Source organism: Hemicordylus capensis, chromosome 6, assembly GCF_027244095.1.
Source record: "Hemicordylus capensis ecotype Gifberg chromosome 6, rHemCap1.1.pri, whole genome shotgun sequence".
NCBI lineage: Eukaryota > Metazoa > Chordata > Lepidosauria > Squamata > Cordylidae > Hemicordylus > Hemicordylus capensis.
The window spans coordinates 102283762-102307977 of NC_069662.1; the positions used below are offsets into that span (position 1 = coordinate 102283762).

The following is a 24216-nucleotide window of genomic DNA, read 5'->3' on the forward strand; positions in this document are numbered from 1 at the left end:
CCTATCCTGCCACCTAGCCAGGAATGGTTATTGATACATAAAAATATTTCCAAACAAATTGTACTTTAAAACACGCAAGCAAGTCAGTCCCCATCATCCTTCCCCTCTCTCTCTCTCTCTCTCTCTCTCTCTCTCTCTCTCTCTCACACACACACACACACACACACACACACACACAGCAGCCACCACCTACCAAATTAAAAGCCTTTTTAACAAAAAATGTTTTGCAGACCCTCCAAGCCTCCCTTTACTGGGACTCGAGTTCCAGAAGGAAGGCATCATAACATAGCTCTGCTCCTTTTCACTGCCTGCTTGCCTGACATCAAATAACTGTGGCATCTGACATACAGCCATAGATTGCAGGTGGGGTCATTAAATATATGGGAGGAGGGTTATTTTAGGAACAGTTGGCAAGATCTCTAATCTTTTTCTATCAGCACTACCAAGAGCTGACAAGAGAAGAGTGTCCGCTGGTTCTCCATGAAGCCATATATGCTGGACTTTACTAGAACTACAGCCTTTAAAACAAATCAATAGGTTCTGATGCATTGAAGAGGAACTTTGATAAGAACAGCCCTGCTGGATCAGGCCCAAGGCTTATGTAGTCCAGCATCCTGTTTCACACAGTGACCCACCAGATGCCTCTGAGAAGCTCACAGCTGAGGGCATGCCCTCTCTCTTGCTGTTGCTCCCTTGCAACTGGTATTCAGAGGCATCTTGCCTCTGAAGCTGGAGGTGCCCTATAGCACCAGAGTAGTAGCCATTGATAGACCTGTTCTCCATGACTTTGTCTAAGCCCCTTTTAAAGCCATCCAAGCTTGTGGCCATCACCACATCCAGTGGCAGAGAATTCTGTAGATTAATTACGTGCTGTGTGGAAAAAGTACTTCCTTTTGTTGGTCCTAAATTTCCTGGCCTTCAGTTTCAGGGGATACATAATCTAGCACCACATTTGTTTAAAAGTTTCATGATTTGTAATAAAAGTGCTTCTAAAAACTGCACATGTTAGAATCACCTTAAAAGTAGTACTGTATCTTTTTTCACTTTCATACAGAAGTGAACGTCTCAACTAAGATGACGCTTGCTGTTGCATACACAGTTTTTTCCACTTTAGAATTATTGTTTTATACACACACTAACATGCAGCAACCAGACTGGTTGACTGGTTGATCTCTCTAGTCAGGTAAGAGTCTAGGCTTTACCAATCCAACTTACCCCTTTCAATTTCACATTCAGGAGAAGAAGCCCCGCTGCATTCACTTCGAGGACCTAGTAGAGGAAATACCCCAAAGTCAGACAGCGAGATGGGGCTGGATAGATCCAAGCTTCTAGGCCGCGTCACTGGGAGAAACTGAGCTGGCATGTCGAAAGGGCTTGTTGGACCAGAACTGAAACTGGATACGGACTGGGTTTCAGAGTCTTCTTCAGAAACAAGGCTGCTGCAGTTATCATCTTCAAATACTTCTGATGCCACTGTATGAATATCGAGGGAACCCAAAATTAGCAAAAACATTTCCCCCCATAAGTATCTATTTACTCTCAGAACTTCTGCTGAACACAGAGAGGTCGGGGCAAATCCAGTGAGCACAATCCTCATCCCCGCTCCACACATTTTAAGACAAACGGTTTGAAAAGGGCTTATGTTACGTCAGTCATATGGAAGCTGGCAGATTTCCACATGGCATCTTCTCCATGCTGTGTTAGAATACTTTAGCAGCTGCTGCTGCCAGAACACCACCAAAACCCAGTAAAAAGTTTGCACAAGAAGCCTACACTTCACCATCTTCACTCTAGGAACAAAATGCAAATTGGCATCAGCCATTTCCAACTGAGGCTGAATCAAGTCATAAACTTCACATTGTGGAAAACAAAAAGACCAACAATGGATCTTATCCAGATACGGACCATAGCAGGCCATCTAGCACAGTACCTTCACTGGCAGTGCCTCTTCAGGATCTTGGGGCACTTTCTCACCCAAGTACAAGACACATGCATGCCACATGAGTCATGAAGAGCCTAGGACCGTGTTCTTTTAATATAGGAGTGATTTTTTTAAATTTTATTTATTATTTTTATTTAGCATATTTTTATACCGCCCAAAACGCAAGTTCTCTGGACAGTTTACAAAACAATAAAAACAACCAATAAAAAAGAACACATTTCAACAATTGAAATTTTAAAAGTGAAAACTATTAAAACACAGTTAAAACATATCTAATTGAAAGCCTAGGTGGGCAAATGCATCTTGACTGCCCTTTTAAAAGCTGTAAGCGATGGGGAGGCTCTTATTTCAGCAGGAAGTGTGTCAGGGCAGCAATGGAGAAGGCCCGTCCCCAAGTAGCCACCAGATGAGCCGGTGGCAACTGCAGACGAACCTCTCCAGATGATCTCAATGGGCGGTGTGGTTCATAGCAAAGAAGACGTTCTCTTAAATATGGTCTTTTTGAGATGACTCAGAGACCAACCTGGCTGACACATTCTTTACCAACTGCAGTTTCTGAACTACGTACCAAGGCAGCCCCACATAGAATGCATTGCAGTAGTTAAGTCTGGAGATTACCCCAGGGAGAGGTTTGGGTCCAAAAATCGCTCCCAGACTGCATACCTGTTCCTTCTGGGGAAGTGGGACCCCATCCAGAACTGGTAGATGAAAACTGTGTCCTGAGTTCCAATCCCACACAATAAAGTACCTTTGTATTATTTGGATTCAGTTTCAGTTTGTTATCCCTCATTCAGCCCATCACTGCCTCCAGGCAGGCATTCAGGAAGATTATGCCTTCTCCTGATGATGTTGACATGGAGGAATAGATTTGGGTGTCATCAGCAATACTGATAACACCTTGCACCAAATCTCCTGTTGATCTCTCCCAGCGGTTTCATGTAGATATTAAAAGCATTGGAGACAATATGGAGCCCTGGGGGATGCTATATAAAAGTTCAGATTTTAAAGAACAACAGTCTCCAAGCAACACCATCTGGAATCTGCCCAAGAGGTAAGAGTGGAACCAATATTTGGGGGGGGGCCACGGGGTGAGACAAAAAAACCCCTATTAATTCAAATAGTGTTTCAATGCACTTTGGCAAACCAAAAAAACAAACCTGAATGCATTAGTCAAATCATTTATGAAAAGGAAGTACAAAAAGAGGCAGTTTCAGCTTTGCCGTTTGCAATTCTACCATTTCCAAGTGCAATAAGGTGTTCCGTATGAAACTGACCAATGAACATTTCAAAAACAAGAAAGGCATAGCAATTTATCTTGCAAAAAATGCCAGGACATGACCTTCCACTATTCAGCCATTCATCTGGATGTGCGATTTCTGGGACTGTGCAGAGCCAATTAATACAGTTTGCACACACACAGGCTCTTTCAGACTTTCAGCCAAATGCACACCCAAGGCAGCCCAGGGCCAGCAATCTTTATCCCACTCTTCCCAGAATATGGGAAACTCCTATATTGAGCAGCAGCGAAATAGGAAGGTGATGAAAAGTATCATCTCATACTGCGCAGGAGAAAGCAATGGTAAATCACTCTTGTATTCTACCAAGAAAACCACATGGCTCTGTGGTCGCCAGGAGTCGACACTGACTCAACACCATGCTCTTTTCTCTACATATGTATACAGATGAGCATCTGAATAGTGCATGTAGTTCAATATATACCACTTTTCCTGTTTGGGTCTAAAGAGATTATTATTATTATGTATTTGATTTATTTAAACACATTTAAAAACGGGTAAGTTGGCTACCCAAGGAGCCAACCTTGTGCTACTATTCCAGGAAACTAACCTCTGCTAGCTGGGCAAAAAAGGAACTTTTTCAAGAGGTGGCTCTCTTAGATTTAACGGGGAGAACAAACGTCCCTGTTCAGCCAAGCATAGCATCACTCCAGGGGCTCTTATTGGTGCCTCCCTTGTGTTTCTGTTTTAATTGTGAGCCGCTTGGGGACAGAGAACTATCTTCTCATGCCGTTTGCTACATAAACTGCCTTGTGAATATTTTTGTTGAAAAGTGGTACAGAAATATTCACCACCATTTCAAGTCCAACCATGTTGTTCCCTATATCATGATGGCTTATGGAGCAAAGAAAACTATCAGAGTTTGGATGTGTACAAATCTAGGCACAAGCATAAACCCAGGTTGCCTGCAGTTATGCAAGCTCATCATGGAACTTTTTCGCTTTCAGCTTGTACACATTTCTTCCACTTACTGGAGATATTGTCTGACTCCAATTTGCACACTGAAAGGTCTTCTGCTGAATTGTTGTTGCCTTCAGCACCCACACCACATCCTCTAGGCCCCATGGAAGAGGCCCGCCTCCTCTCATGAATCTCATCAGAGATCATCTCCAAGTTCTTCAAAGCCGTTTTATATTCACCCTTTGCCAAAGACAGCTTTGCTTGCAGATCATCCACCATCTTCTTTAATTGCTAATGAAGAAAAATCAGAAAGAACTTCATTACTAAGGCAGAAGCTTAGATAACATCTTGGTCAACAGGATATTAACAGATTACATTTGATTTTAAAACTGCAAACACACACATATCTGAAGTCATTATAGCACAAGGTGTGATCCAGCTAAGGTTATGCATATGCTTAACTGTTTGCTGCTGAAATCAACAGAATTTAGAAGCAATTTATTTTGTCTGGTTTTGATCCTTTAAAACCACCATATTTATTCATTCATTTGATTTCTATACCGCCCTTCCAAAAATGGCTCAGTGCGGTTCACACAGAGAAATCACAAATAAATAAGATAAACAAAATTGATCCCTGTCCCCAAAGGGCTCACAATCTCAAAAGAACCATAAGACAGACACCAGCAACAGTCACTGGAAGTAGCAATAGCAATAGCAATAGCACTTACATTTATATACCGCTTTATAGCCGAAGCTCTCTAAGCCAGTGTTTCTCAACCACCGGTCCCTGGACCGCTGCCGGTCCCCGAAGGGTTGAGTGCCGGTCCCTGACTGGGAGTCAAACCCCCCCCCCCACAACTGAAATCAAGGCACTCACTTACTCAATTTTGCACATGGCACGGAAGAGGAAGAGTATCACGGAGGCGTGGGACCCTTCTTGTGCCTTGCCTCCACGTGCTGCTGAGATCTTCCTACAGCTATCTTATTCCCTATCTTTACAGCTTCAAACTGTATGCGATGCGGGGGCATGGAGGAAAAAGTATGGCAGTGGGCGCCACTTGAAGGGCTGCTGGTTCTTGCATGCTCATTGTTTGCAGCCAAAGGTTGGTTGATTGAAACCCAGCTGCCTGTTGTGGTCGAGGCGCCTTGAGAGGGAACGCTGTTTCCCTCTTGCATCAGTGGGGCTTGCTTGTATGTTGTTTTCATTGGCCCCATGTAGCTTTTGAATTTTTCTAATGGCCCAACATCCCCTCTCCATTGAGTAATCACAAGCACCTCCACTCCAGACATACTGGAGACAAATTTGTTCACCCAGGCTTTTAGATTCAGGGGTTCTCAACCTTGGGTACCCAGACATTGGTGGACTTCTACTCCCATAATCCCCAGCCATAATGGCCAAATGCCATTGTTGTTGGGGGTTATGGGAGTTTAACTGAGGGACCCAAGGTTAAGAACCCCTAATATTCCATGTTTGCAAAAGATTCCAAATTTAATTATTTTAATGCTTATATTATTTTCATTCTAAACTGCCCAGAGATGCAAGTTTTGGGCAGTATAGAAGTCTGATAGACAGACAGACAGACTTGAAACCCCTTTACTAACTGCTGGTCCGGGAAACTGCGCATGAAGAATGTAGCGGTCCTTGAAACTCTGCACGAAGAATTTAGCGGTCCTTGACTCCAAAAAGTTTGAGAAACACTGCTCTAAGCGGTTTACAATGATTTAGCATATTGCCCCCAACATTCTGGGTATTCATTTTACCGACCTCGGAAGGATGGAAGGATGAGTCAACCTTGAGCCCCTGGTCAGGATCGAACTTGTAACCTTCTGGTTACAGGGCAGCAGTTTTACCACTGCGCCACCAGGGGCTCAAGTACTGTGCTGGGGATGGATAGGGCCAGTTACTTTCCCCCTGCTAAATAAAGAGAATCATCACATTAAAAGGTGCCTTTTTGCCAAGTTAGCAGGGGTAACTTAATGGGCTAGATACATCCCGTAATGACGTTTACTATGCAGAGGAGAACAAACTCCATCTCTTATGAATGGGGCTTGTATTTCGACAAGCCTTGAACCTGAAGCAGTTGACCAAGAGGAAAGGCCATTCGAGATCTATCCAAGAATCTGCAGAGGGTGGGGGCACATAGGCTCCTACCCAGTCACAGCCCCCCAGTTCCTTCAATCTGGCCATGGACCATGGCAGGGGAGGAAAATGCATACCTATTTGTGTACATCATATCACAGGCGGGGGGTGGAGAGATGAAAAGGGTGATAGGGGAATGTGCAACCCATATAGACACCTTTCCATGCAGATAAAAACACAACAACAAATTTAGGGTCAAAGGTGGGGGGGGATAATTTGTGAGCTAAAATAAGGTCAGCTAGTTAATTGTATTAAGTAAAGGGGGGGGGTGCCATTGCTGGCAAACTACCAGTTAATTGCTGGTTGAATATGAGAAGAGAATTTTAGATGCACGTCCTGCAAGTACAATGATCATCCACTTGTTTGGCAGTGGCATTAGCCTTATTCAGATGTTCTGAAAGCATCTGGCCTCCACAGTGGAAAAGATACGAATTGGTGACAAGCCTTACTCCTAACCTCCATGAGCTGAGGGGCTCTATGTGCCCAGAGTCTACATGTGTACAACTGCAATGTGCAAATAGTTAACACACACCGAGCTGATCACTGCATGGAGCTGAGAGAAGGGCATGATCCTGATCCCCTCTCCACATGTTGAGTTTAGTCTTATTCAGACTAGAGAGTAAAGGACAGCCACCACATTAACCCAGACACAACAAAGGCCTAATGCCAGCAGAACTATTTTTCTTTCAGATGGCTGTGTTGGAAATAGGGGACTGCTGCTAGAAGAAGAATTCTGTATGTGAGTAGCAGGCCCTTTCCAGAAATAGTTTGGAATACCCACCCACTTCTTCAAAGCTCTGGGGCCAAGCTTATGGTAACTTATTAAGCTTTATTTGATGGAGGTACCTCTGTAACCTTACCCTATATATGAAAAGCTCATCATTTGAACACATCAGCATATACAACTTTGTATCCCTGCCTCTCAGGTATAGGGATTGTGGATGGTGCATTGGAGTGGTTCCAGCCCTTTCTTGGGGAGGAGGTTCCAGAAGGTGGTGCTGGAGGACTTTTGCTCAACTCCTTGGCCTCTGGATTATGGGGCAACCCTTGTGGCCCACAAGGCTCAGGATTGTCCCTCATGCTGCTTAACAGCTACATGAAACCACTGGGAGAGATCATCAGGAGGTTTGGACTAAAGCATCATCAATATGCAGATGACACTCAACTCTACCTTCCTCTGACATCAGATCCTAGGGAAGCAGTGGATGTACTGAACTGGAGGCAGTGATGGGCTGGTTGTGGGCAAGCAAACTGAGATTATATCCAGACAAGACGGATGTGCTGCTGGTCAGAGAAGCCAATCAGGATAGAGCAATTCAACCAGCTCTGGCTGGGGTTGTACTCCCCTTGAAAGAGCAAGTGCGCAGCCTGGGGGTGTTGCTGGACCCAGCTCTGCTATTGGATGCTAAGGTGGAAGCGGTGGCCAGGGATGCCTTTTCATAGTTTTGGCTAGTGCGCTAGCTGCGTCCCTTTCTCTGGAAGGCAGATCTGGCAACAGTTATCCACGCCAGTCACATCGCAGCTGGATTACTGCAATGCGCTCTGCGTGGGGCTGCCTTTGAAGAATATCCAGAAACTTCAGTTGGTGAAGAATGCAGCTGCTGGGGTTCTCTCTGGAACTGCTTACTTGGGGCATATTACACCTAATTTGAAAGGGCTGCACTAACTGCCAATTTGTTTCTGGATCCAATTCAAGGTACAGATTATTACCTTTAAAGCCTTCACTACTATGTACTGCTCTTCAACCAAAGTTCACACAGCAGTTTACATAGAAAACTAAATTATACATAAATAAGATGATCCCCTGTCCCCAAATGGCTCACAATCTAAAAAGAAACATAAGGCAAACACCAGGAACAACCACTGGAAGGGTGATTAACGGCTTGAGCCCTGGATACCTGATGGACTGCTGCCCCCAAGGGTTTCTGCCCACCCAGCAAGATTATCAGAGGGGCCTTTGCTCCATGTGCCAATGCTGAGAGAGGCTAAAATGTTATGCACCCGGAACAGGGCCTTCTTTGTTGTTGCCCCAGATACTGGAATGCTCTCCCAGTTAATGTCCATTCTGAGATCCGTTCTGAGATCCATTCTGAGATCCCTTAGGGGCTTGCCAGGTGTCTCAGCTCTCTTGCTTCTGTTTGTCTTTTTTATGGCTGCTGTTTTTGGAGTTTAATGGTTTTTACTGTTTAACTGATTTTAAGGTTTTTAAATGTTATTTTTATAGAGATTTATTTATTTATTCATTCATTCATTCATTCATTCGATTTCTATACCGCCCTTCCAAAAATGGCTCAAGGTGGTTTACACAGAGATATAATAAATAAATAAATAAATTACTGTGTTTTAACTTTTGGAAACCGCCTTGGGATTCCTTATGAAAGGCAGTATAAAAATTGAACAATAAACACTAAAATTAAAGAAATGAATGTTGTGGATAATTCCCCATTGAAGTGGCAGCATCTGCATTTTTGAAGTTTTTTCCTAGCAGAAAGAAATCCACGCCCACTTCCAGACAAGTGGGGGCTGCCCCTCTCCAGGCAGAAGTGCAGTTCCATAGTATGTAAGCAGCTACCTACTTTCTACAACCCATAAGGGCAAACACATTGCCTGTATTTTTGCTAAAGAATGAATCCTTCACATTCTTCCAGGGACTAAATGGTGTGATTTACAAAATCTCTGTCTGTACAGACCATTTTCCATCCAATAACTACATGATTAAAACCAAACCCACAAGATGATTCTTATGCTGTGACAAAAATGGAACAAGAATAGCAATGATTTGTAATGCATCTACTATGAATGGCAAGTCATTTCTGTAAAAACTGTTTGATACATACCTCTAGTTGCACATAGTATTTTGCCTTGAGTTCAAAATAAGGCCTGTGGGGAAGAAAGAACAATGCGGGGGCGGGGGGGTTACTTAGATAGAACAATAAAAGGTGGAAAGAACTTGCTGCTCTGGGCAATCTGGGAAAAACTTCTCTTGTGCCTCACTTGCAAGTGGCAGTTCACAACCTTTTCGGCTTCTGCCTCATGGTTCTGCACTGATGTTGGGTATTTCCATGATCAGGAGTCTGGGACAATTATTACATTCTCCAGGACTTCTGTCCAGCTGCTACCTTTTGTTAGCTAAATTCCACTGCTAAATTCCACTACAGAACATTTTTATCACTCATTTTGTTTAGCAGCTATGTCTTTCCCAGGAAAAATGTATTTAGATTAGATTAGACCCTAACCCTAACCACAGATACAATCCAACAAATCCTTGTCAAATTGCTGATGTATCAGATGTATCAGAAGCGGCAGGATAAATCCTAACAACTTCAGTGTACTTAAGCATGCCTAAACTCTGTGCTGGACAGCGGTTCATGTCTGGAAGACGAAAGGAGAAAATGCATCACCTTCTCCATGTCATAAACTACAATATGGAAGTGTGTGTCTTTGGTCTAAGGACAGTGTAGGTCAGGGATTCTCAGACTTGGGTCCTCAGGTGTTATTGGACTTCAACTCCCATAATCCCCAGCCTCAGTGGCCTTTGGTTGGGGATTATGGGAGTTGAAGTCCAATAACACCTGAGGACCCAAGTTTGAGAATCACTGGTGTAGGTGGAAGTATGTGGGCTTAAATTATTTGTTCTCCTTCCACTTTATCAGCGATGCTTTCCCATCCATGAGATTCACTTCTTTACCTCTTGGCCAGAAGATTCTGGGAAGTGAGGGAGGAAAATGCTAAAAAAATGCCTCCATTTCCCATCTTGGATGGTTAGAGTTTATAGTCTGGTGGCTCTTGGGACTTGGGCTCAGATGCCCGAATCTCATCAGCCACCTCCTTCTCAATTGCAGGGGAGGCAATTGGCTGCCACTTCAACAGCAGCAACAACAAATCGCTTCTCATCTCTGTCTCCTCCCTAAGAGGTGCTGTCCTGGGGACGAAACAGACATTCTAACCCCCAGTATAGCACTTGTCTCCGCCAATTTTCCCCTCTGAATTTAATCATCAAGGGGGTGGATGTGGGCCTGGACCCCAGATCTTTTCAGTACTTAGCAATGCCCCTGGAAGAGACTTTTTGTATGCCAGTGGCTGTGGAAGTGCTGACACTTCCATGTAGCCAACTGGCTAGGCAAATTCCCTGTAGTGTGAGGTCTGCTATGGCTGCCTTGCTTGCTTGAATTATCTGGAGATACCTTACAGCGATCCCTTCTCAGGACACCCTCTCTGTTTATAGTTGGACTGCATAGGTCATTAGTTCCCAAACCTGAGTCCCCCAGATGGTGTGGGCCTACAACTCCCACCATCCCTAGCCACAATGCCCCCAGCCTTGGCATTGCAGCTGGAGGTGCTTGGAATTGTAGACCAACACAATCTGGAGATCCAAGCTTGGGAATTGAGACATAAGCTATTTGGCCATTTGCTTAGTCCCACTTTGTGACAGAGCATTAGGCTACATGGCCTTTCACTCTTTTCCAGCTCTATTGGTCTGTGGAACTATTCATACATTCATGTTGGTCATGTGATAACTGCAGTGCCAATTGTTGACTTACATGTGTGAAAAGCCATCCCAGATTAAATACCAGACATAGATTTATTTATTTATTGCACACACACACACACACACACACACACACACACACACACACACACACAGTTCACACACTCAGCTGCTCATCTTCAGAGCATACACGCATGTGTGAATCAGCGATCGGACAGGATTCAAGCAGCAATACATACTTGGATTTATTTATAGCCCGTTTCAGTTTCTTCTCCAACTGTTTCATTCTGCCCATGGCAGCATTGTATTTGGCTGCCGTCTCCTTGTGCACCAGCTCGCTTCTAGTTTTCGTCTGTTCTGCTTCCATGACCTTTACGGAAGAAGAAACAAGAAATGGTTTTAAATTTAGGTTATAACATAATAATTTTTTTTAACACCACTAGTTCCATAACCTCTTAACCCTGATAACTGGCAGGGTAGCAAACACAGAAAAGACGACAATCATCACCAAAACAAGTACACAGAAACTGAAAACACTTGGTGAACATTCATTCACTTCTGCAGGGCATATTATTAACCACCTCACTAGAAATTTCCAAGGCAATATGGAAATACAAAAATAATGGGTAGCTTCTATGTAAAGAAATTCATATCGGAGAAAGAGACAATTGTGGCTTGAAATGCTCATGAATCATATAGCTAACCAGAGGTGAGCAATTCTTCACTTGATCCTAGCAGTGCCCAGGATCTAATGAAGTATTATTGAACTGCATGGAAGCAGTGACAACAGTATCAAGTTTAACATATATGTGAGTGGAAAGTTACTCAGAAAATTCAACCAATTTTCCTGTTCATTTTTAAGGTTAATATTTCTCAAAAAGATCATTAAGAAAGCCTCTACAGCCCTAAAGCTCAGGCCCAATATACACAAAGGACTACTTTCTCTCTTATGACCCATTACATCAATAAGAGTGTCCAGTGAAGCTCACTTCACAATACCATGCTCAGACACACGGAATTGTGTTCTTCGCAACTGCCCCAAACGATGGAACTTCTTCCTGGTGGAGCACTGCCAAAGTCAGTGCCTGAGCATCTTTTAGAAGCCATGAGATTAAGCTGACAGAAGCTTCAGGATTTCAGTATATTATACACTCACTTTCTTATACTTAACACAAGGAAAACAACTGATCCTATCCTCAGCAAAGTGTCCCTCCAAGTAGCTGTTACTGGTATCTATCTTGTTTTAGTTTTTTTATTTTCGATTGTGAGCCCCTTTGGGATGAGGAGCCATCTAATTATTGTTTCTGTGTAAACAGCTTTGTTGAAAAGCATAACATAAATATGCATAATCATAATCATTTTATTCTGTTCTGGTTATGCAGGAAACTACAGGCTGGGTAGCTTAACTTTGGTGCTGGGTAAATTGATCGAAAGCATACTTAAAGACAAAACTGTTAAACATATAGAAGAACAGGCCTTGCTGAAAGAGAATCAGCATGGCTTCTGCAAGGGCAAGTCTTGCCTCACTAACCTTTTGGAGTTCTTTGAGAGTGTCAACAGGCATGTGGATAAAAGGTGATCCAGTTGACATAGTATACTTGAACTTCCAAAAAGCTTTTGACACAGTTCTCCACCAAAGGCTCTTGAGTAAACTTAGCAGTCATGGGATAAGGGGACAGGTTCAAGTGTGGATTGCTAACTGGTTGAAGGACAGGAAAGAGAGTAGGAATAAATGGAGAGTTTTCACAAAGGAGGGAAGTAAGAAGTGGGGTCCCTCAGAGATCTGTACTGGGACCAGTACTCTTTAACTTGTTCATAAATGATCGAGAAGTTGGAGTAACCAGAGAAGTGGCCAAATTTGCAGATGACGCTAAACTGTTTAGGGTAGTGAAATCCAAAACAGATTGTGAGGAGCTGCAAAAAGATCTCTCCAAACTGGATGAGTGGGCAACAAAACGGCAAATGTGGTTCAATGTAAGCAAGTGTAAAGTGATGCACATTGAGGCAAAAAAACCAATTTCACATATATACTAATGAGGTCTGAGCTGTCAGTGACTGACCAGGAGAGAGATCTTGGGTCGTGATGGACTGCTCGTTGAAAGTGTCAACTCAGTGTGCGGCAGATGTGAAAAAGGCCAATTCCATACTATGGATAATTAGGAAGGGGATTGAACATGAAAATGCTAATATTAAAATGCCCTTATACAAATGTATGGTGCAGCCACATACTACATACAGTTCTGGTCACAGTATCTTAAGCAGGACATTGCAGAACTGGAAAAGGTGCAGAAGAGGGCAACCAAGATGATCAGGGGCCTGGAGCACCTTCCTTATGAGGCAAGGCTATAGCATTAGAGGCTTTTTAGTTTGGAAAAGAGGTGACTATGGGGAGACATGATAGAGGTGTATAAAATTATGTATGGTGTGGTGAGAGTGGATAGAGAGAAATTTTTCTCCCTCTCTCACAACACTTGAACCAGGCATCATCCCATGAAACTGAATGTCAGGAAATTTAGGACCGATAAGAGGAAGAGGAAGTATTTTTTTTCATACAGTGCATAATTAACCTATGGAATTCACTGCCACAGGTTGTGGTGATGACCACCAGCTTAGATAGCTTTAAAAGGGGCTTAGACAAATTCATGGAGGACAGGTCTATCAATGGCTACTTGTCTGAGGGCTATACGCCACCTCCAGCCACAGAAGCAAGATGCCCCTGAATACCAGTTCCAGGGGAGCAACAAAAGGAGAAAGGGTGTGCCCTTACCTCTTGCCTGTGGGCTTCTCTGAGGCATCTGGTGGGCTACTGCGGGAAACAGGATGTTGGACTAGATAGGCCTTGGGCCTGATCCAGCAGGACTGTTCTTATGCAGCATTTTTAAACTCTTATATTGGACACACAAAGGGGAAAAAGTTATGCTTTTGTTTGGGCCCGGGATACCTGAGGGACCGCCTGCTCCCAAGGGTTTCTGCCCGCTTGATGAGATCATCTTAGGGGGCTGTGCTCCGGGTGCCGACAATGAGGGAGGCTCGGTTGTCGTGCACGCGGGACAGGGCCTTCTCTGTTGCTGCCCCCAGGCTTTGGAATGCTCTCCCAGTGGCCATTCGCTCCTCGGACTGCGTCACAGTTTTTAGAAAGCTGGTTAAACCTTGGCTTTTTATCCAGGCCTTTATATGATTGTTTTATTGCTGCTTCTGTGTGTTTTTATCTATGTATAGTTTTATGTGTTTGTATATTATATTTTTTAATATCAGGTTTGTTTTTATATTTTTAGCTAAATACTTTTAACTCATTTTTATTATATGTGTTTTATCTTTTGTAAACCGCCTTGGGATTGTTTTTAATGAAAGGCAGTATATAAATCTAACAATCAATCAATCAATCAATCAATAATTCTACACAGTACAGAAGACAGATGCTATAAATCATTACTATTCATGATAATTAGCTACAAGTGATATACAATTGCCCTGCAGGAAGCACAAAAAATAGGAACAGGCATCCTGGTAACTCGGTCCAGCAGTAACTTCTCGTTTGGCCCTCAGCATACAGTAGCTCCTCAAGCCCAAGAAGTCTCTCTCTCTCTCTCTCTCTCTCTCTCTCTCTCTCTCTCTCTCTCTCTCACACACACACACACACACACACACACACACACAGAGCACTCCAATCACTTTAAAAGATGTAGAACATTATGGGTTTCACTGCCCTTTAGAAGGCAGGCAATGAAGGAGCCTGGTGTTCCTCTTGAGGGAGGCTATTCCATAGCTTTGGTGTGACAGCTGGGAAGGCCCCATCTGTCTTGTTTAACATGACAAACAATGTTCTACAAGGCACCATAGGAACATGGGAAGCTGTCATATACTGAGTCAAACCATAGGTCCATCTCGCTCAGTATTGTCTACACAGACTGGCAGCGGCTTCTCCAGGTTGCAGGCAGGAATCTCTCTCAGCCCTATCATGGAGATGCCAGGGAAGGAACTTGGAGCCATGCCCAAAGTATCCAAGAATTTTAATATCCTGTTTTCTAAACAGAGATGTTTCAGAAAGAGAATTAGATCTTACCCTCTGGGTGGCATGGTTGAGCATCTCTTGCCAGGCAGAATCAAACTGACGTTTGTCATCTTCCAGCAGCCTCTGCTCTGCAAGGGAAATGGTCTCCTTAGCAGCCCGCAGTACCTCAATAGCTCTCTGGAAATCCTGTGTTGCTTTCTGCGCCTCCAACTGTGCCTGAGAGAGAAAGTTGCATTAATTTAACACAAACATATTTAAGCAGCCAAATCTTGTCATAATTTAAGGGAGAAAAACTAATAATTACCGATTCTAAGTTTAGTCCAATCATTCCTCATGTTCTAGTTGGTGTCTTCCCATCCATTAATTTTAATCCTAAACTAGCTGGGCCAGGTGCAAAGCATCTGCAACTCTAGTTCCCCCCGCCCACCCACACACCACTGCTGATTTCTTCCCCTGCCCACCACCATTTGCTTGCCCACTCGCCGCCTCCGTCTCCTGCCCACCTCCCCACCCCTGCCATTTTGTTTTTTGCCACGCCTCAGGTGGTTCCATTTTCCTCTTCCCCTGCTGGCAGCCTGCTCGCGAACTCTCGCGAGAGCTGCCACGCATGGAATTAGCACAGGTACGCCTAAGAGAAATATATAGATAGAAGATACTATCAATAGGCAATGCCTGAAAAGTGAACACCATAAGCAAATTAGCAATGGTCTTATCATTCCTAGAGCCCTATCCATCCCCAGCACAGCATCCCTCCAGTGGCTGCTCCTTGTGTCCATCTTACTGTGAGCCCTTTGGGGACAGGGAGCCATTTTATTCCATTCTATCTCTATAAACCGCTTTGGGAACTTTTGTTGAAAAGTGGTACACAAATATTCGTCATATTCTAGAGCATCTCTCAATTGGAGCTGGCCTATCCACAAGGCACCTTGAGCAGGCAGGGCAGGCAGAGGATCAGGCCATGCCAGTTGCTGCCGCCATCCAACCACCTGCCTGTCACCCATGGGCACCTGCAGGAATTCTTCCCAGGGGCGGGGGGGGGGCAAAGTATATGCATACAAATATGTACATAAAATATGTAAATAGAAATCTAAATGTATAAAAGGCCATTGATATAGAAAGCAGCTACCTCCTTGCCCCCCTGCAGTTTCCCACATTACCACTACCACTCCTCCTACTCCTCCCATGCTCATGGGATTTGAAAAAGAAGAATGGAGCAGAAAAATAAGTGAAAGAAAAGAGAATGGTGGGGAGACCCCGCTCTTGTTGCTGCCATTAAAACTAACTGGAAGGGGCCTCCACACTGGCTGGTTTGACCCAGGCCCTACACGTCACCTGGGCTCTCTAAGGACACCCCTTCCTCAGGAGCACCCATAGTCTTAGACTACCTGTGTTCGCCATGTACAAAATGGTATGCAATTCTTATCTCATCCAGTCTCACAAAAGCTCTGCGAGGTAAGTTAGGCCTAGACAGCATTCCTACCAGTGCTTACAGCCATCACATGAAGATGCTGGCATTAGGAATAGGGTTGCCAACCCTCCGGGATTGGCTTGTTGTCCTAGAAATCGGCATGAATCTACAGGTGACTACTGAAAGCAATTCTGGAGATTTTAGTGACTTGGTATTGTGAAAGATTTTGTAAAAAATATTGGGGGGTAAATCTCCAGGAATAGCTTCTGTCAGATTTGGCAGCCTTAATAGGGAAGCATTTCCAGTACCTTCCATACGGGGGCAATGACATAAGAACGAGATGTAAGAAATGCATGTTTTGAAAAAAGGGGAGGATCATTTGTGTTTGTGAAGATGATAAATATGCTGTTTCTTTTTAAATCTGGCATCATAAGCAAGTGAAATCATGAGCCTAGTGAAATCAGTTCTCCAGTGTGCAGCTCTCTATCATCTACAGTTTGCATAGCTGGTCAAAAAAACTTTAGAAATATAACATATGTTTAGTCTGTGCAAATGTTCTTTCTGATCATAATAATGGTGTTTCTGCCAGTAAACACACTATTACACCGCCTAGAGCCTTCAGATAGAGCAGTATAGAAATGTAATGAATATTTACTGCATATATTTGTATACGCCCAAACTCATATCTCTGGGCGATTTACAAAAATCAAGGTAACTTTCTTGACACAGTAACTTTCTTTACACTAGTCAAGACATCATATTTACCCGAATACAAGACACTGAATTTAAGGCAACCCCCTTTAAAAATAGAAGTTAAATGCTGGTTATACTTTTATTTACTGAAAAGAAAGAGGATTTCAAAATTTAAGATGACCCCCTGATTTCTAACATGAAAGAACTTGGGGGAAAACTAGGCTTTGATTCAGGTAAATACAGTAACTCTCCTTTTCTCACAACTCGCTTTGTGCAAAACCAAAACACTATTTTCTGCAATCATGTTGCTCATAGGTCTCCTCTAAGCAGAGGTGCTATTAGACATGGACTTTGGGACCCAGGTCCGTGTGCACACTCTCCTAGAGGGCCCCATGATGTTCCCTAAGGGGGAAGTGGTCCCTTTTTATATTTCTGGAATGGCTTGGCCTAGAGTTGTGAAAATTGGCACAGATGTAGTACAGGTTATCAAGAATCCGTGTATTGGTTTTGAAGCAGATTGGCCAACCTGTTGATTTTTAATGATCTGGCCCAGATCTGTGGTTTTGTGGTGAATGATCAAGACGACGTATGGATCCTTTGAGGGTTGTGCAGTCTTTCTTTTCTTCCTAAATGCACTCTGGCCCAGACCTGTGGCTTTGTGCTAAAATGTACATATATATATATATATAGAGAGAGAGAGAGAGAGAGAGAGAGAGAGAGAGAGAGAGAGAGAGAAGTTGCTTATCTTACAGGGGCAGCCCTTTAAGCTCATTAGGTCCAGGGTCCAAAATTGCCTAGCTGCACCTCTTGTCTCTAAACTTTCAATCTGTGCAGTCAACCCGTCTCTTCATTCACTTGGCTTTTGGCTCTTTACCCTACAGATCGTGTGAACTGGCAGAAGCCTGAAGCATTAGAACCATTTTGTAAGACCATCATATTTAACAGATAAGACACCACCTTGCCAGTCCCTAGTGCAACTTCACTATTAAAATTAAACTGAAAGAACAGCCAGCTTGTAACAGCTTAAAGCAGCCCTGGTGTTCATAAGCTTCTCTGCCAGCTGCCTGCCTGTGATGAATGAATGTATTTTATGCATCCTAAATGCCTTTGGCTAGATAACATATTTAAATGACCCATCAGCCCAGCCTTGAACTGCAATTATCACATAATCCTTAAACAAGCACTGGATATGCTACTTAAGAGCTAGTTTAACATGAAGGCTTGGGTGGCCTATCGACCAGGAGGGGGCAGGGAGAAATGGCCTGGTCGATTATTATGTTTACTTCCAGGTCACTTACCAAAAAAAAGAAAAAGGAAGGGGCAAGTTGTGTGTCTCCTTCCACAGTCCCCCTGCTTTTTAAAACTGTGTATCTTTAGGGAATACACAGCTTCTGCTCTGGGCTTTGCACAGCAGAACTGCCAGAGGCTGCTGGGCTCTGCCCAGGACCTAGATGTGCTCTGCTCCCAGGCCCTGCCCAGCCAATAGTTGGCAATCCTGGTAGGGAGCACAGGCTAGCCAGGAAGTCTTCAGGTCAATCTCACCTCAGTCGGAAGCCGACATTAAGCAACTCCCCACCACCACCTACAATATGGGATGCAAACATTGTCCTACATTACAGATTGTCAAGATGAACAAGATAATGAGAAAGGGTTCTTTTGTTTTAATCTGTTGTTGTCTGGTGCCTTGGAGATAATTTGATCAAAATGGCAGGATACATATAGTTAATAAACAAACACACACATAAAAGCACTTTGAACCCTTCAAAATGCAAGCATTCCTATCCCAGTACATCTCTCCACTCCCTCCTGTGCCACTTTTTTTTTAAAGGTGTCTATTGAATGTGGAGCAAAATTCCACAGCTAGGAATATTACTACACTTGAACTTAGCCAAAAGGTCAAGATGCAATAACCAAAAATATTATGGATGCATGCATTTTCATGGGATTTCTAATCCTGAGTCATACAGAATTTTGTTTAGCAGAGTTTTATTAGCAAACTTATAAGAAGATTAGATGATTTATTTATACAAAAGGACCGACATTTTAATAGGTTACACCCCATAAGTGTTTTACTCTAATGTAAAAGGAAGAATAGATAACTAACATTTTGAACACAGTTCAAAAGATTTCTATGTAATGAACAAAACAACATACATTTGCCATAACCCCTATCAAGCCCAGCACAGCGTTTTGTCTGTCAACCCCAGTGGCTGTTGCTGGTCTCTCTCAAGAACGTGAGCCCATTTGGAACAGGAAACTATCTTCTTATTCCTGTGCTATGCCTTATGAACGCCTTTGTTGAAAAGCAGTATATAGTCCGAATAAATAGGCTCCGTGGCACATTTCTGAAATTCCTGCTTCTTAGCCAGTTGGCTATGCATGCAATATTCTTGTCCAATTCCCCCTTGAATGCAGCCTCCTACATTACCTACGGTATTTGAAAATTGAAGATCTTATAGGATTTTCTACTCCATACACAGAGATCTCTATTGCAAATCCAGCCACTGCAAGGCACTTGATAGACAGCCCTATTGCCTCCAGCTAGAAGCTGAACAATTTCTTTTCCTGTCACAGATTCAAGCTAAGGATGGAGGTCATTAAAAAGGTTAAAGGGTGGGGGGAAGAGCAAATGAATTGGGTCTTAGCTGTTTGAAAATATATATACTGATCCATCTAAGGAATATTGTACAGCCGATTTCTGGCATGTTGTCCTACACAATGTAAAAGCAAAGAAATAGCAATATCTATTTCGGTGTTGTACAGATTTTCTTTGCAGCTGTTTTCTAAGTGTTGTTTATGCCTCAGAGCAAATCTTCTGTTCCAGATACTTAGTCTATTCTTAGACAGCGTTGCCTTTCTTATGTCATTTTGAATTCTGAGTTCCTCCACCATTTCTTTTAATCTCTGTTCAGTTCAAGTAATTCCTGCTTTCTGTGGCTTTCTGAAGGACACAGCCTCCTCCCTATTAGTGAACAAAGAACATCCCAACATGTTGGCTAGCAGATGCACATTTATCCCAAATGGCAATTGCTTCACCCTTTCCACTGACTCTCATAACACCTGGGTGGCACATAATTATCTATGCAAAGAAAAAGTATAACCAATTAAAACAAAAATGTTCAATTTTCCCTTTTTATTTCCAAGCTAGACAAACCAGCAAGTCAACATATTAGTATTACATAGTCAGGATGCACAATATAGGCTTCCTTTAGTGAAAGTGATTATTAATCTATTTCAACCCCTTCTTGGCAAGCAATTTAATCTCTGATTACATGTCAGTATGATTGAAGGCAACACCTAAAACCTCAACCTTCATAATCTGCTTTGTGTTGATGTATTAGCCACTTTTATTAACCAAAGGCCTCGCCCTGTTCACATTCATAACTTTACTCACCTATACATGTCATTAAACTGATTTGACTGAACATCTGTTTGCTTGATCACGTCCCAAATCTCACTATTTCTGGGCAACCCACAGTGAGAAATGCCACATTATAAAGAGCTGAGGTATCCTATACCTTGGCCACACAAAGTTTAGCATGCCTAAAAGATGGACTGATGCAGGGCAGGACTGTGAAGATGCCATGGTAAGCGCCAATCATAAATCACATTTTGGTGTTGGTGACTGAGAATGAAGGACCCTTCCTTCATTATAAGAAACTCTGAAATCACTGCCAATGCTCTAAACTGCTTTCTTAAACAAACCAGAAAAGTACCTCGTCCTTTTTTTAAAAAATGATTTTACAATGGTTCTACATGGATAGTAGCTAAGAAAATTAACTGTCCCTGACTAGATGAGTGGGGTGGGGGGGACATTTTACAGGATTTTATTAAGGTCATGTGTTCACTTACTTTCATCAAGCCTTGTTGCTATGAAACCAAGCAGAGTGCAGAACCTTTTTTTTTTAGAACATTAATCTCTTCGCATCAGTTATTAGTGATCTGGAGCAGGTGTTTCCATTGCCATCAGCTCTCCATCTACACACAGTAATATTTATTTGTAGGAAATGTACAATCCACATGCTAGGTCTTCTACAATTATACCAAACCCACCACTTGCATATTAGTATTTATGGTGGCTCCTTTAAGTGAGCTTCTTTTATTTAAAATATATTGCGTCTGCTCAGTGACCAACATTCCGACTTATGCTGTGCTAGTGCAACAGCATTTTGCATTAAATGGGGAGAAGAATTTGCAGCAAGCCCCCTCATCAGCCCTCTCTGCACCTTCCAAAAATATGTCCTTGAGGGCTGTGGGAGCCTCATACTTTAAGGAGGCACAGACTGCTGAAGGGGGGCAGGGAAGCTGAAAATTGCCCCCCTCACATGACAGGAAGTTCTGTTATGCCAGTACGACATTATTTATTTATTTGATTTCTATACCGCCCTTCCAAAAATGGCCCAGAGCAGTTTACTTTAAAACATTAGTCTGATGTCAGCCATTGACAAGCAAAGTGCAATAGAGAGAGAGAGAGAGAATATAATATTGCATTATTATATTGCAAGTGAAACAATATATTATGCATATATTCGCTTTAAGAAGTTCACTTAAAGAACCTCCATAATTACTAAAATGTAAATTGCAAGCTTGGTGTAATTGTAGCAGAATGAAGGTGTGGACTGTCCGTTCACTAATCCTTAGAAGAATTTTACAGCAGTTTTCCACATTCCTCCATGCTGCTCCATATTTGGTAAAGGTCAGGTAAGTACTGTCATTCTTAGCTTCTTGAACAACTTCATCCCTGAGGTACTCAATTAAAAGAAGAAATACTATTATTTACTTGGAAAGTCACACTTCTCACCCAGGAGATAACCATGGACTTCCAAAAATCCTTTCACATGCCCAAGCAGCTGTCTAAATTTCTCTCTCATCCAGGGGCAGAGGGAGGCCAGCAGCGGCCCAAGTTCTGCCTCCGCCGCAGCCCCCCTAGCCCCGCCACCTGCATCTGATGTCAAACACGAGGTTGTGGTTTAGCTCCCAAAGGGGGCCACGCGGCCCCGTTTGGGACTTAGACCGGCCAGCTCTGCATGACCTGCCTCCTTTTAAAGGCAGGGAGAGCTGCTCCGGCCATGCTGCAAACACAGCACTGGCCAATCTATCTCCCAAACGGGGCCATGTGGCCCCATTTGGGAGCTAAACCATGCCCCTGTGTCTTACGTCAGACATGTGGGGGGGTGTCGGGGGCACCAGGCGCGGCCCCTGAAAGGCAGCAGCCCAGATTCTCTGAACCTGTCTGCTCAATGGTGGCTCCGCCCCTGTTCTCATCCAAGTCTCCTCCTCCACTGATCAAAGGCTATCACTCATTCTACAACATTCTCCCTATAGTTGCAAATGCAATTAAACTTTTACATTCTCCACACTCATTGGCATCTGTCAGTGTCAAGTGCATTTAAATGGCATGGGGGAAAGGTGCAGACGGGGGGGGCACCTGCTCAACCTGGGATGCCACCAGCTTTGGGCTGGCCCTGCCTACCTGGAGATGCCAGGAATTGGACCTTCTGGACTTAAAGCAGATACTCTATCACTCTGTCCCTTCCCAAACACTGGGGGCAATCCATGTACCCATATTTACCCAAATAGAAGATGACCCTGCATTTAAGATTAACCCTTTTTAAAAATATGGGTTAAATATAGGTTATATTATTTATCCAAAGAGAAGGGGATCCTGAATTTAAGGCAATCTCCCAAATTCTAACATCAAAGAACAAGAGAGGGAGAGGGAGAGAGAGAGTGAAACCTAGTCTTGGGTTCAGGTAATTACAGTATCTAGTTTATTTTATTTTTAAACCTGTTTTCTCTTTCCCAAGAGGATTTTAAAAAAGATATTATATGGCATAACCATTTAAAAGTTGCCTTTTCTAAGTGCTTTTTAATGCTAAGGCAAGTGAAAATTTCTGATTGAACTTCCAGCATGTTCAGCATGAACTATTTCTTTCTCACAGCATAAATATTAAATACCTACAGTGAACAAGATCCTGATGTCTTCATTTAGGATAGTATTTCTTCTTTTAATTGAGTACCTCAGGGATGAAGTTGTTCAAGAAGCTAAGAATGACAGTACTTACCTGACCTTTACCAAATATGGAGCAGCATGGAGGAATGTGGAAAACTGCTGTAAAATTCTGTCTAAAATATCATGGGGGGAGGATGAGATAGCAGGAATAAAGGCTGTATGTTTTCCATGGGATATCAACTGAGCACAGTCAGGGCCTTTTTAAGTCTCTGAGAGGCCCAGTGGCAGAATGTTCATTTGCGCCACCCCACTTTCTTTTCACTGCATCCCATGTCAATGAAGAAATTTTCTGAGTTTATTTTTTTTAAGCTAGATATGCATATAATGACTGACATACTATGCAACATTACACACCCAGTGAAACAGAATGTTCGTGCAGTTGCATAAGAGCAAATATTGAACAGAGTGGTGGTGTGACAGCGCAGTCCTTATATTTAATGGCCACACTGTTGCACAACTCTGTACCATCTTTGCAGTTGCGCCGCTGCACTAATGCGCAACTGAGCAAACAGTACATTCCATGTGCCTACCATTGCACATGATGTCAGTCAATCTTTTCAAAAAACCATCTATACTGATATCAAAATTAACCCACCAGCAGCAAGGTAAATATATGAGCCCAATCATTCAAAATAATAATAATAATAATAATAATTTAAGCCTAACTAGAACCAGCATAAATACTGGTGGTTGTTCTTGAGAGGCCTGCTTGATCCTAGCCTGTTCTCCTGTTGCCCAGTACCACACAGAAAGAGGCAGTTGCTGGTCAATAAGATGCCACGTAGTGTGTTTCAGATGGCTAGCTGTGTTGCAGAGAATGCAGAAGAGAGTTTTGTGACACCTGAAAGACTCATAGATTTTCTCTGGCAGCAGCTTTCATCAACCAAAAGCCCACTTCATACAGGACTGAGCTTGTCAGAAGTAACTGAAGCCAGAATTGAGCGCAAAATTATAATCTCTCAAAACTATCTAGCCAGACTTTCATACAACAAATGTGTGGGGTGGGGTGGAGTAGGGTAGAAGGGCTAGGTGTTATTTTAGTTGCTAAATTATTGGAATAGTTTAGTCAATTTAGGTTGGGTGGGAAGGACAGCAGTTGTATTTGTTGCTCAGTTGTGTAAATAGCTGATTCCACTTCCAAAACATGGAGTCTAATTAGTGATTCAATCTTGATTATCTATCCTGGTTAAAGGTAGCTTTTTGGCCAGGGTTGCCCTGAAATTCTGGGTTCTCACAATCAGCTCCACAGCGCTCACTAGTCCTGATTAAATTTTAAAGCAGGATCCTTGTGATTGTGTGAACGCAGCCAAGGTTATATACAGCA

At 43.0% G+C, this 24216-nt stretch overlaps 2 protein-coding genes across 3 annotated transcripts in view; one reads left to right on the forward strand and one right to left on the reverse strand.

Annotated features, from left to right (window-relative positions):
* The window catches only part of CAPN7 (calpain 7), an 82792-nt gene that overhangs the window by 44079 nt on the left and 14497 nt on the right, over window positions 1-24216 (forward strand). The window lies entirely within an intron of this gene.
* SH3BP5 (SH3 domain binding protein 5) overlaps window positions 1-24216 on the reverse strand; it is a 61279-nt gene that overhangs the window by 6232 nt on the left and 30831 nt on the right. For both annotated transcript variants that reach the window (XM_053265012.1, XM_053265013.1), the window contains 5 exons: window positions 14830-14994; window positions 11006-11136; window positions 9115-9157; window positions 4209-4428; window positions 1216-1473 (listed from right to left, as the gene is read on the reverse strand). In XM_053265012.1, coding sequence (XP_053120987.1) covers window positions 1216-1473; window positions 4209-4428; window positions 9115-9157; window positions 11006-11136; window positions 14830-14994 — 817 coding nt within the window. The remainder of the gene's footprint in view (window positions 1-1215; window positions 1474-4208; window positions 4429-9114; window positions 9158-11005; window positions 11137-14829; window positions 14995-24216) is intronic.